Source organism: Cetorhinus maximus, chromosome 4 (assembly GCF_964194155.1).
Source record: "Cetorhinus maximus chromosome 4, sCetMax3.hap1.1, whole genome shotgun sequence".
NCBI classification, from domain to species: Eukaryota; Metazoa; Chordata; class Chondrichthyes; order Lamniformes; family Cetorhinidae; genus Cetorhinus; species Cetorhinus maximus.
In genome coordinates, this window is record NC_135882.1 from 103,062,102 (window position 1) to 103,074,487 (window position 12,386).

The 12,386-nt window shown below is 41.8% G+C and overlaps 1 protein-coding gene across 1 annotated transcript in view; it reads left to right on the top strand.

The window, feature by feature from the left end:
- Positions 1 to 12,386, top strand: part of ccdc178 (coiled-coil domain containing 178) — a 587,382-nt gene that overhangs the window by 101,616 nt on the left and 473,380 nt on the right. The window contains exons 10-11 of the mRNA XM_078540576.1: positions 6,054 to 6,207; positions 10,975 to 11,070. Of these exons, the coding sequence (XP_078396702.1) occupies positions 6,054 to 6,207; positions 10,975 to 11,070 (250 nt within the window). The remainder of the gene's footprint in view (positions 1 to 6,053; positions 6,208 to 10,974; positions 11,071 to 12,386) is intronic.

The following is a 12,386-nucleotide window of genomic DNA, read 5'->3' on the forward strand; positions in this document are numbered from 1 at the left end:
AACAGTCACACACCCTTTGTTACTGACCATCACAGTGTCTGCTTGGCAACAATACTGAAATAAAAGTCACAAAATTTATAAATCAAATATACGAACATATGAGTTAGGAGCACGAGTAGGCCCTTTTAGCCTGCTATGTCATTCAATAAGATCATGACTGATCTGATTGTAACCTCCTGCCTACCCCACATATCCTTTCACTGCCTTATTTATCAAGAATCTATCTACCTCTGTCTTGAAAATATTAAAAGATTCTGCTTCCACTGCCTTTTGAGGAAGGGAGTTCCAAAGACTCAGTATCCTTTGAGAGAAAAAAATTCTTCTAATTTCTGTCTTAAATGGGCAACCTCTTTGTAAACAGTGACACCTAGTTCTAGATTCTCTCACAAGAGGAAACATCCTCTTCACATCCACTCTGTCAAGAAGCCTTAGGATCTTATATTCCATATTGCATATAAATGTCAACTAATCACCCTTGTGCATTCCCTTAGCACCTGTCATCTGTGTGATTTGCCAGAGCTAGTGCTCCTATGCAGTTCAATCCCAGTGGTTGCAATGTGGCTAATAGAGGACTGCTGACTTTCAATGTGAAGTTGGCTCTGTGTAGCTCTGGGATAGAGGCCCTATTTGGACTGCACCACCTCAGCTTGAGTGGCAGCAATCTGGGCTGACTGACTGACAAGGGCACTGGCAGCGGTGGGAACATACCCTGAAACAGGACAGTACGTTCATGCTGTTGGAGCTACTGCCGCTCCCCTGGTGCGAGATCTCAGCAATCCTAGTAATTTGTTGGAGGACAGGTTGCTGGACTGCTGTAATACCTTGCAAGCCCTTTGAACGCTGGTATGATGGCAGCATGATGGCAGCATGATGCATGATGGCAGCATGATGGCAGCAGTCTGAGCTTGCACGTCAGGAAGCTGACCTTGCATGATTTCAGTCTGAGCTTCCACAGCAGCATCTAGACTTGCAGTGGCTTCTGCTTGTGCTGCAATGGAAGCTGATACATCTGCCATCAGACGCTGCATCACAGTTGGGTCCACAAATGTGCTAATGAAGTTGGTCATCCCTTCCACAATGGAAATGATGGGCACCAATCTCTGTGCAAAGCCTTGTGTACCAAGTTGGTGCTGGACTCCTCCATGCTCTTTGACATCGAGGGCAGGCTTTCTGGCAGGCTTGTCAATACACTAAGGATTTCATTGTGCCTACATATCATCCTTCTTCTGTAGGTTGGTCCATCGATGGCCCCATCCCAGTCCTCCGCAGCAGTACCCATGTATGACATTTCCCTCTGGAAAGCTGGTACCTGTGTGATTCTTGTCCCCTGCCCTGGCTACAGATCACTTATGCCCATTATATCACCATGTGTGGATCCTTCCTCTAAATTAACCATTAAAGTATATGCAGTGTCGGTATCTGAGCTAGTGGCTGCAAGTATGACAGCAAGTGATGGTGTTTCTTCTTCTACTCCTACTCTTCCACCATTGCCTGGTCAGGTTTCAGTACATGGCTGTGTGAAAAGGGAAAGGAACAAGGCTAGAGTTGAGGTGAGAGGAGGGGGGAAGCAAGAAGTGGCAGCTTACACCATCTGCAGCTTGAAATTCAAAGGAGATTGTGTACATTAAGCAGTGTGTGAGGCTAGTAGTACAGTTAGTGGGATATGGCAATAAAAGATTAATTCAATGATCTTGATTAGTTGTGTGAGTTCCTTGAACTTCTTGCAGCACTGTATCCTCCTGGAAGCTGGCACCTGAGCTATTCATTCACCCTGGCTTTGTTGCGGCCCACTTATACCTAGTGACCCACCATGTGCAGATACCAACTCTATGCTAACTTTTAAAGTGTGCACAATGCCAGTATCTGAGCTGGCAGCTGTGAGTGTCAGATTAAGTGATGGTGTTTCTTCATCAGGTGTGCTCTCTATCTCATGCCCTTCATCTTAAGGCCACAGTGGCTGGCAAGGCAGCGGTTTTTGGGTGTCTGAAAGCAAAAATGCGAAAGGGGAAGGTTGAGATCTGGGAAGTGAAATCCATGGTAACACAATCTGCAGCTTGCGCTTCATGCCAGATGGCAGTAGGAGGGTGAAGTAGGATTTGAAAATGTCTACGCGACAGGAATGTCCGTTCATCCTGGATATTCTTGACACAATCATTTGCAAAGGCCCTAGTCACTACTGATGAAATAATTCACAGCACCATCTCCTCTAACAGGTTCAAGAGGCACAGACCTGCCTCGTCACCACTGGTTCTTTGGTCCTACCTCCTGTTATATCTAATGTATCTTACAAGAGAGAGGGAAGAATGTTAGTGAGTATGCTGCAAGGTGTTTGGGTGATGTGCCTGTCACTGCTGAATAGCTAGAAGTATGTGGAAGCTATGCGATATGGGTGTGACACTTGCAGTAATGGTAAGTGTGTGAGGGCGATGCTAGAGCATATGAATGTTAGGGTTGAGTTCTGATTGCTAGAGATTGCTGATGGGTGTGCTGGGTATGGTGCATTGAGCAATGTGTAAGTTTGGTGGTGTGGTGGGTTGAGATTGTATTTGAAGATGCATTCACTGACCTTGACCACTCATGTGAGGTCATTTAACTTTTTGCGGCACTGTAGCTAGAACCTCAGGGCCACACTCCTTGAATCAATTTCTCTGGCTAATCATCCCATTCCCTGTGCAGCATATGCCTTGAGGTCTTCCTAGCCCCCTGCAGGTACATGCTCTTTCTCCTGCTTTCTGTCACTTGGGCTAAAAACAGCACCTCATCAGAGACCCTGACAGCCGCCTATCTGGCCTATTGCTCCATTGGTACCCATATTCCTTCTCTGAAACACCTTTTGATACAACTCTACCAGTCAGAATGCATTTCCACTTTAAGAGGCACAGGCTATCGACGGAGACCAATTTTGCATCCGACATCTCTCCCCAGGACAAAACAAGGTAATTGTGTTTATTTTCTTTATGTCTGCTTAAATGCAATGCTCATGTCTGAACTTGACCAAACACAATGGGTGGAATCGTCCCAGATTTGCACTAAATGTAGTGGCGGGCAGGAATAAGGACATTTTACCTCTGGCCGCAATGGCAGGTTTTTGTGCCGTATCATCGCAATCCCGCCTCATTAATCATGTATTCCTGGGAAACATGCCGTTTCACTGGCAGGCATTTCACCTGCCATGCCGTCACCTCAACGCTTCCTCATGCCGGGTGCCATATTTAAACTGCGGCTGCACGCATACATCTCAGTGCTTCAAGCCCAGGAGTGCTGCACAGAAGGCGTGGCCCCTAAAGGCAAGAACACTGCAGCCCCTCGATTCAGTGACACATCCCTAGGAAACCTTCTGGACACCGTTGGAGACACCATGATGTCCTCTACTCCCGTTCTGGCAGCAGAAGGCCCATCAGTGTCACCACTCCGGCATGGGAAGCTGTGGCAGTGATGATCAGTGCCAACGCTGCACAGAAGAGGTTCGCCTTCCAGTGCAGAAAGAGGATGAATTATTTCATCCGTGCCGCCAGGGTAAGACAACCATCTCATCACTCTAAACTTACATACTCACAAGCCCATCACACATTCACGAGCATCTCACTCACTGCCAGCTCAAGGGACATCACCACTCACTCTCACACACACACCCTCACATCTCCATCTGGACTCATGTCCTCTGGGTACTGCCTCCTCAGCCCTCACCTTCTTGAGGCCACTTGCACAGATCAACATGTGTCCTCATACACATCCTGGGATACTCTGCTTCCTCAGTAATGCCCTAGCCCTGCAGCCTGAGGCCACTTCTCCCACTTTCCCAAGCAAGCCATAGCTCTACAGCCATTGAAAAGTCGCCCCCGCCTTATGGCTGGTCTCATAAGTAGAGACCGGCCTGTGAGTCCCCCTAAAAGTGATGTGGTGCTGCCTGTGATGCCTGGCGTTAATGATCATAAGTGCTGCCCAAAGCAAGGTAGGCAAACAAGCCTCAAAGTCCTGAGTAAGGTGCAGCTTGCCAGGTGCACGTTGCTTTTGTTCATGCCAACATGCTCAGATGATCCAGCCTGGGGAATGATTCTGGCGAGCTGGGCTTATAATGATATGCAGATGTATTAAAATGAAGTTCCCGATGTGTGGCGGCAGGAAACGTGGCCCGCCATTGACAGGCAAGCAGACGATTGCAAACTGGTTTCACAACGTCATGAAACCGATTTTTGGCCTTCCTGTCATGTTGTCTGCTTATGCCCACCATGACGCCCAACGCCACCGGGCACGGAAAATTGCAGCCAATTTGTTGCCACCATTCTTGGTTTCTCAGACTTGAATTGTTTGACATTGCATAAATGGAGTTGAGGTGCAGGTCAGCCATGATTATAAAAGAACAGAACAGGCATGAGGGGCTGAATTGTCGGTTCCTGATTCTCAGGCTTGGATTTTCATCCTTGAGGCGAGTAGCCGGTGTTGGTAAATTCCCTGACTCAGCCCACCTGCCTTAGGAGAAAGTGCCCGCAGAGGTGGGGTCTTCATTGCCAGGTCTGGCTGGAGTCGAGTCAGTCAACCCGGGAAGAAGCTTGGAGGAAGCCATATGGACTGCTGGATGCAGAGGCAGGCTGTTTTAAATGGGGGTGGGTGGAAAGGCAGAGCTTGGCATGGGGGCATGAGGGGCCATAGCGGGTCGGTGGAAATGGTATAGGGGACATGAGGAGGACCTTTTGACTAATGTTCATGGCTCCACTGTGGAACTGTGAACCATGGCTCTTCAAAAATCTGGCCCGACTCCATGAACATTGAGGAGTAGTAGAATATGCCTATCTCCACAATGAAGCTGGCCAGGTCAGAAGTGCCAGATACAAGCTTTTGACAGGAACCAGCCTAACCCCTTTAAAGGCAGTCCTGAAAATCAGACAGCCTGAGAACTGGAATTGGGAACCACCCGCCATTTTTAAAGGGCTCCTGAGTCATCCTGACTCGGTGAAAATCCAGGCCTTGGTTTCTATGTCCCACCCTCCCAAATGTGACCTGCAGAAACTTTTCAGAGAAAGCTTGGAGTTGAATTCTGGTTATTATACAGGGAATGTGTCAAAATTTCATCCTCAGTATTTCCTGTCACTTATAGGACCAGTGTAGCAAAATTCCATAGTTTGCTTCTGTTCATTAATAACTTGGGGTAAATGGAAGCAGTTTTAATATAAGACTCCTGTTAAGATTTTATTGCAACACATAAAAGAGTGACAGTAATTAACTATTATTGTAATGCTACAGCTATTGTAAGAAACATCAATTTCAATATGATTAGCGAGATTGTCATAATATTTAGATTTTCAGCTGTAACATTATACTTTCTTAGAATGCTACGCTAATTTTTGAATTATGGGAGTCCCTTCTGTAACACAGTTAACACTTGTAAAAACACTTTTTATTCTTTACACAGGGAGGTTTGCTGTGTGATAAGATTATGGTAGCTTACAGCTGGTATTTAATTTGTTTCTAATTCCAAGGACTGAGTGTAAATTAATTAAGAGTGAACTTGGTTAATTTCAATCCACCCCACAACTCACCAGCACTCATTTGGGATAGAAGAACTCAAATAAGTGTGTCTTATTGTTGTTTCAACATGTAAGAAATGAACCGATGCGTTAATATGGCCTTTTGTGTTGCAAACAAATAAAGAATCGTTTGCTTAACACTTTTTTCATAAAGGCAGTGGCCTGTCTAACTATTGTTTACATGAAGAAGGGCCAGTCAGAGAAACCTATACTAAAAATGCTTTTAAAAAAGTTAACATATTTAAGAATATTAAAGGCAGTACATAACGATAGATCAATAATTATGTGTGTCGGTTTTTTGTATAGCCTTGGGTATTTCATTGACAAGTATTGTTTGCTATTAAACTAATCTGTATTTGAATTATGAATTGTTCATTTTGTTAGGCTATTTATATCTAAATTTTTTGCACTGAATCTTATTTATAATCTATGGTCTTCCTGTGTCTTCAAAACGCTTCCTGTGAAAGAGATAAAAATATTTATACAAGCTTCAAAACTGCTTTGTAACACAATCTTTCTATTTAATAGCAAGGACATGATCAATGCCATGGCCCTCTTTGATGTTTATACTACTCAGGAGAGGGATTCTCTGGATCTACTTGCAGAAGCAGAAAAATTGTACAACCAGCTTATTAATGAATCTGCTGATTCGACACAACAAAATGATATCAGGATAGACGATGTAAGTTTTTAATTTGCGTTTACTCGGGCTGATTTTCTGAATGTGCACTTCCGATTCATAGCATAGCCATGATTTCCTGAAACGCAGTCCCAACATCTGTGCAACTATGCCTGGAACATGATTTCATAAAATCATATCTAATAAGTCAACTCCAAAGCCATTGGATTTTGAAGTAAGAAATGTCTATCTTTTAAAATCCAAAATGCCTACCGAAGCACCTTGAGTGAAATATTTGCCATGAATTTCCTTAGAGCTGCTTCTGCTCCACTTGTGTACTTTATCAGAAGTGCAGCGGAAGCTTTAATAAGGGTGTAAAATGTTGCACATTAGATCAGCTGCTGGCTATATACCTAACTTATTGACATGGAAAGAAAAATCATGCGGGATATATAACAGGTGCCTAATCCACTATCACTTGTTTTACCTCCCTTGCCGAAGTTGACACCTGTTTACGTACTTGCCGAAGTTGACACCTGTTTACGTACATACATTGAGTTTTCGCCACACAAGTTATGGCAGAAATGGTACAATTTTTAAGGGGGTGTTGAAACAGAGAGTCCTGGGGGGTATTTGTGCACAAGTCTTTGAAGGTGGAAGGACACGTTGGTCAGGTTGTTAAAAGTGCACGTGGGATCTTTGGCTTTATAAATGGAGGCATAGGGTACAAAAGCAAGGCAATTGTGCTCAACCTTTATTAAAATACTGGATGCCAGCTGGAGTATTGTGTTCAGTTTGGAGCACCATACTTTAGGAAATGGCATCAAAGCCTTAGTGAGTATTTATTAGAATGGTACCAGGGATGCAAGACTTCAGTTAAATGGAAAGAAATTGGGTATAGAGTAGATGTTAAGGGAAGATTTGATAGAGGTATTCAAAATCATGTAAGGATTGGTAGAATAAATAAGGAGGAATTGTTTCCGGTGATAGAAGGGTTGATAATTAGAGGATTAAGGTGGAGACTTTATGGATAGAATTAAGAAATAGAAAAGAATTTAAGATTATAGTGGGGGTTATATAAAAGCCCTCTGGTGACAGCTGTGAAGTATATGGATGCAGAGATTAGACAAGCATATAGTAAAGGCAGACTAGTTTTAAAAGGGAATAAGCAGACTAACACATGGCAGAAATGCAGTGAATTTCTGAAGGTGTCCAGTCTAGTTTTCTGCAGCAACATGCCCTAGAACCAATAAGGGGGCATGCCATATTAGATTTAGTAATGAATACTGAGCCAGATTTAGTTAGCAGCATGAACATTTATCTAATGGTACTTGTAATATGACTGAGTTCAAAGTAGCGTTTGAAGGGAGAAATGCAAAACAACTATAAAGATTCTACATTTAGATATGGCTGTCTTCAATGAGACAGAGACTGACCACAACAAACTGGACAAACCTGTTAATGGGTAAAATGACAAAAGATCAGCGGGAGGTATTCAAAACTATAATTTAATGTAATGACAGAGCCTGTTTATATTGCCAAGGGGCAAGGCACTATTTGCCAAAAAAGACAGCCATGGACAAATGAAGAGGTAAGTTACAACATAAAAGAAAAAGCATACAAAAATGCAAAAAATAGCTCAGATCCTGGTGACTGGGAATGATGCAAAGAACAGCAAAGGCCGACAAAACAGTAACAGCTACAAAAATGGAGTATGAAAAGAAACTTGCAGGGTAACCAAAATCAATACAAAATATTTTTACAATTATATTAAGAAAAAGAGTGTGATCAGGAGCAATATGGGCTTCTTGAAAACTGGTAACGGTGATATTGTCGATAAAAATAAAGAAATAGTGAACATGCTGAATAATTACTTTGTGTCAGTATATACAGAAGTGAAAAGGTCAGCATGCTGGAAATCCCAAGGAAATTTATGTTGCATCAAGGACAGGGACTCACCAAACTTAACAAGCCATATAAAATTAATGAAGAAAATAATGGCACTAAAGAGTGACAAATTCACAGGACCAGATGGTTTCCCTTTCAAGGATTAAAAAAAAGGTGAAAACATTGCAGATGCCCTATCAGCTTCCAAAGTTCTCTCAATTTGGGAACCATTCCTTTGGATTGGATTGGTAAATAATGCATTTCACTTCACTATGTCAGAAAGGTCAGAGAAGGAAACCAGAGGATTATGGTCCCTGTTATGACACAGCAGATGTTCAAATCCCAGAGGGAAACTTGAAATAACTGTTACAACTAATTTTCAATTTGTATGTTTTGAGATGCGGGCCTTGTAATAAGAATTTGTAATAAGTAATAATAACACCGAGTCTTAGGAGGATTTTATAAAACTAAATTAAACATATATTAATAAAAGAAAAGTTTTTAAGCACACACGTATGTCTACAAATTACTACTATAATAACTTCTAAATCCCCTAATTAATTTAACTCCCAGTTACACTTTTGTTAAGGCAACAGTAAGACACATAGATTTTAAAAGACCCGGGCAAAGTAAACAGTACCCTGAACAGTCAGATTCAAAGTGAGTTCTCATAACCTCAGTCCCTGCAGGCAGCAGTTTGGCACAAACAGGCTTCAGGCTTTTCACACTTGTTGGATCGTAAACTGCCTCCCTTACAAACAGCTTTCTCTCCTTTATACATATTTTCCTCTTTGAATGCAAATTCTCATTGCTTCACTGTGTCTTATGAACTTTACCTCTCTACTAATAAAAAATCTTAGTACCAATTCCACCAGTAATCTTTGGAAAAGTTAAATAAACACACTATTTCTTACTACTTCTGCTGGCTAGCCCCTCTTTTGAATTCAAGCCACTATAGTTTGTTTAGAATGCAAATGCTCCCTTTACACTTCACATTCTAAAACTTCCCCATGTTTACCCAATGAACATTTCAAACCTAACTTCTCTTCTTACATCAAAGCACCCAGACTAGCTGCCTCTAATTCAATTAAGTCACACAAACACACACACACACACACAGACACATTCCACTATTACTCTATTTTACAATAAATTCCAATGACATTATGGAAATTATTATATCTTCCCGACAGATCCAGTTAGCCGAAATATGTTGTCAGGAATTACTGGTCTATCATTGAGAATATGGTGAAAATGTTCAACTGGTCAGAGAGAGCAAGCATGGATTTATAAAGGGTGGATCATGCCTGACAAACTTGATTAAGTTTTTTGAAGAGGTGAAATGAAGCAGTGAACATGGGAATGTCAATGGATGATATTTATATGCCTTCCAGAAGGCATTTGATAAATAGAAGACAATAGAAGACAATTGGCTAAATTTGAAGCTCATGGAATTGAAGACAAATTACTGACCTGGTTTGGAATTTAGCTGAATGGCAGGATGCAAAAAGCATGGATAATGGGCAGTTGGTACTCTAATTGGCAATTTGTGATTTGTGGCATCTCAGAAGGATCTGTGTTAAGGCCCCAACTGTTCACTTTATTTATTAACGCCTTAGATGAAGGAATAGAATTCCCCAAATACAAATTTCTTGATGATTCAAAATTGGCAGATTTGTTAGCAGTGTTGATGGAAGCATAAAATCACAATGAGATATTGATAGGTAAAGTGACTGGACAAAACTGCGGCAAATGGATTTCAATATAGACAAATGTGAGGTCATCATCCACTTTGGATCTAAAAGAAGGATAGGCAGGATGCTTTCTAAATGCTGAAAAGCTAGGAAACATGTTGGCCCAAAGGGACTTTGGGCTTCAGGTGCATAGGTCATTAAAATATCATGAACGAGCACAGAAATTAATCAAAAGGGCGAATGGAATGCTGGTCTTTATATCCAGACAACTAGAATCCAAGGGATAGAAGTTATGCTTCAGCAATACAAAGGTGTGGCTGGACTACATCTGGTGTACTGTGAACAATTCTAGGCGCCAAACCTTAGGAAGGATATATTGGCCTTGGAGGGAGTGCAGTGTTGATTTACCAAAATGATACCTGGATCCTCAAGGGTTAATCACATAAATTAGGATTGTACTCCCCAGATTTTAGAAGTTTAAGGGGAATTTGATCAATGTTTTTCAAGATATTTAGGGAACAGGTAGGGCAGATTTAGAGAAAACATTCCTGTTGTTCAGAGAGTCTCAGATTATGGGGCATAATCTAAAAAATAGAGCCAGATCTTTTAGGAGTGAAATTAGGAAGCCCTAGTACATATAAAAAGAGAGTAGAATTTAGGAACTTTCCTCCACAAATAGCAATTCATGCTAGATTAATTGTTCATTTTAGATCTGAGATTGATAGATTGTTGTGATACAAAGGTATTGAGGGGTATGGGGCAAAGGCAGCTGTATGGAGTTAGACTGCAGATCAGCTATGATCTCACTGAATGGTGGAACAGCCTGAATGGCTAAATGGCCTACTCCTGTTCTTATCTTCCTATGGTCCGAAGGTAAAAGACAAAAGAACCAGAGCCAACATGTGGAAATAAAAATTTATACAGCGAGTTATTTTAATTTGGAACGCAGTGACTGATAGGGAGCTGAAAGCAGATTGAATAAGACTTTCAAAAGGGCATTGGTTAAATATTGAAGTGGAAGATTTGGAGGACTATGAGGAAAGTGTAGAGGAGTGGGACTAATTGGATAGTGCTGACATAAGCACAGTGAGCTGAATGACCTCCTGTGTTGCATTATTCTATGATGCTATTTACCTAAAATTTATGAGTTGCCTATTGAAAATAATTAAAAGCGAATAGTTTTTAAATACTTTAACCCTTAGAGTTCTAAAAGTTGGATTAATATTAGTAATCCTTGAATTTTTTGCAGGTGAAGCAATTGAAAATTAAGCATGCAGAAAAACAAGACATGATAAGTACCCTGACAATGGCTTGCAGCGAACTTAGAAAAACTCTTGAAGACAGAGTAAGAGACGACTGTTCCCCATTTTTAATGATTTGAGGAAAGTATATGACATCAGGCTATCTTTTTCTTTTAGGTGTTTAATTTGCAGCATTTTCTGTTTTCTGTCAAATTACCTTTATTTGTGGTTTTCTTTTCAAAGAAAATTCAAGAATCCCACGCTTCCAGTATGGAATGGAAGTCACAAATCACGTATGCTACAATTCTCTAAGCCATGTTTCGGTCAAGTGTGGCTCCCTGCTCAGGTGTGCAGGAGTGCAGATGTACTTGGATTTCCAAAAGGCATTTGATACAGTGCCGCACAACAGACTTGTGAAATAAGTTATAGCTCATGGAATAAAAGCGACAGTAGCAACATGGATACAAAATTGGCTGAATGACAGGAAACAGAGAGTAATGGTTAATGGATGGTTTTTGTGCTGGAAGAAGTTTTGTGGTAGCGTTCCCCTTGGGTCAGTATTGGGTCCCTTGCTTTTTCTGATATATATTAATGATATGGACCTTGGTGTACAGGGAAGAATTTCAAAATGCAGACGATACAAAACTCGGAAGCATTGTAAACTGTGAGGAGGAGAGTGTAAAACTTCAAAAGGACATAAACAAGTTGGTGGAATAACGGATAGGTGGCAGATGAAGTTCAATGTGGAGAAATGTGAGGTGATACATTTTGGTAGGAAGAACATGAAAAGACAGCATAAAAAAGGGTACTACTCTAAAGGGGGTGCAGGGGCAGAGGGACCTGGGTGTGTATGTGCATAAGTCATCAAGGCCTGAATTTTCCTGTCGGCGATTTGGGGGCGGAGCTCGTTCGCCGACGGGAAAATGATGCAGGATGACGTCGGGAGGAACCCCCTTTAAATTTTTAGGAAGTCGGGCGGACAGCGAAATCAGCCGTCCGCCCGCCGACCTGTCAATGGCCAATTGAGGCCATTGACAGAGTAATTAAGATAATTAAAGACCTGCCTGTCCAACCTTAAGGCTGGCAGGCAAGCCAGAAGCCCCAGTGGGGCTTCTGATAATACATGAAACCTCAGCCACTGGCGGGATGAAGTTTCATGTCTGTTTTTAAAAACTTTAATACATTTTATGTGATATTTATTAACATGTCCCATCTCGTGTGACATTGTCACATGAGGGGGACATGTTAATAATTTTTTAATTTTTCTATTTTTAAAGTTTTCTGGACTGTCACTAATCTCCCTGAGACAGCACTTTGTCTCAGGGAGCAGTGCGCTCTTTCGTGCGCATAGCGCTTCCTGTCGGGTAGGCCGCTGGACGGGCCTTAATTGGTCCGCCCACTCAAAATGGCGGCAGGCCCC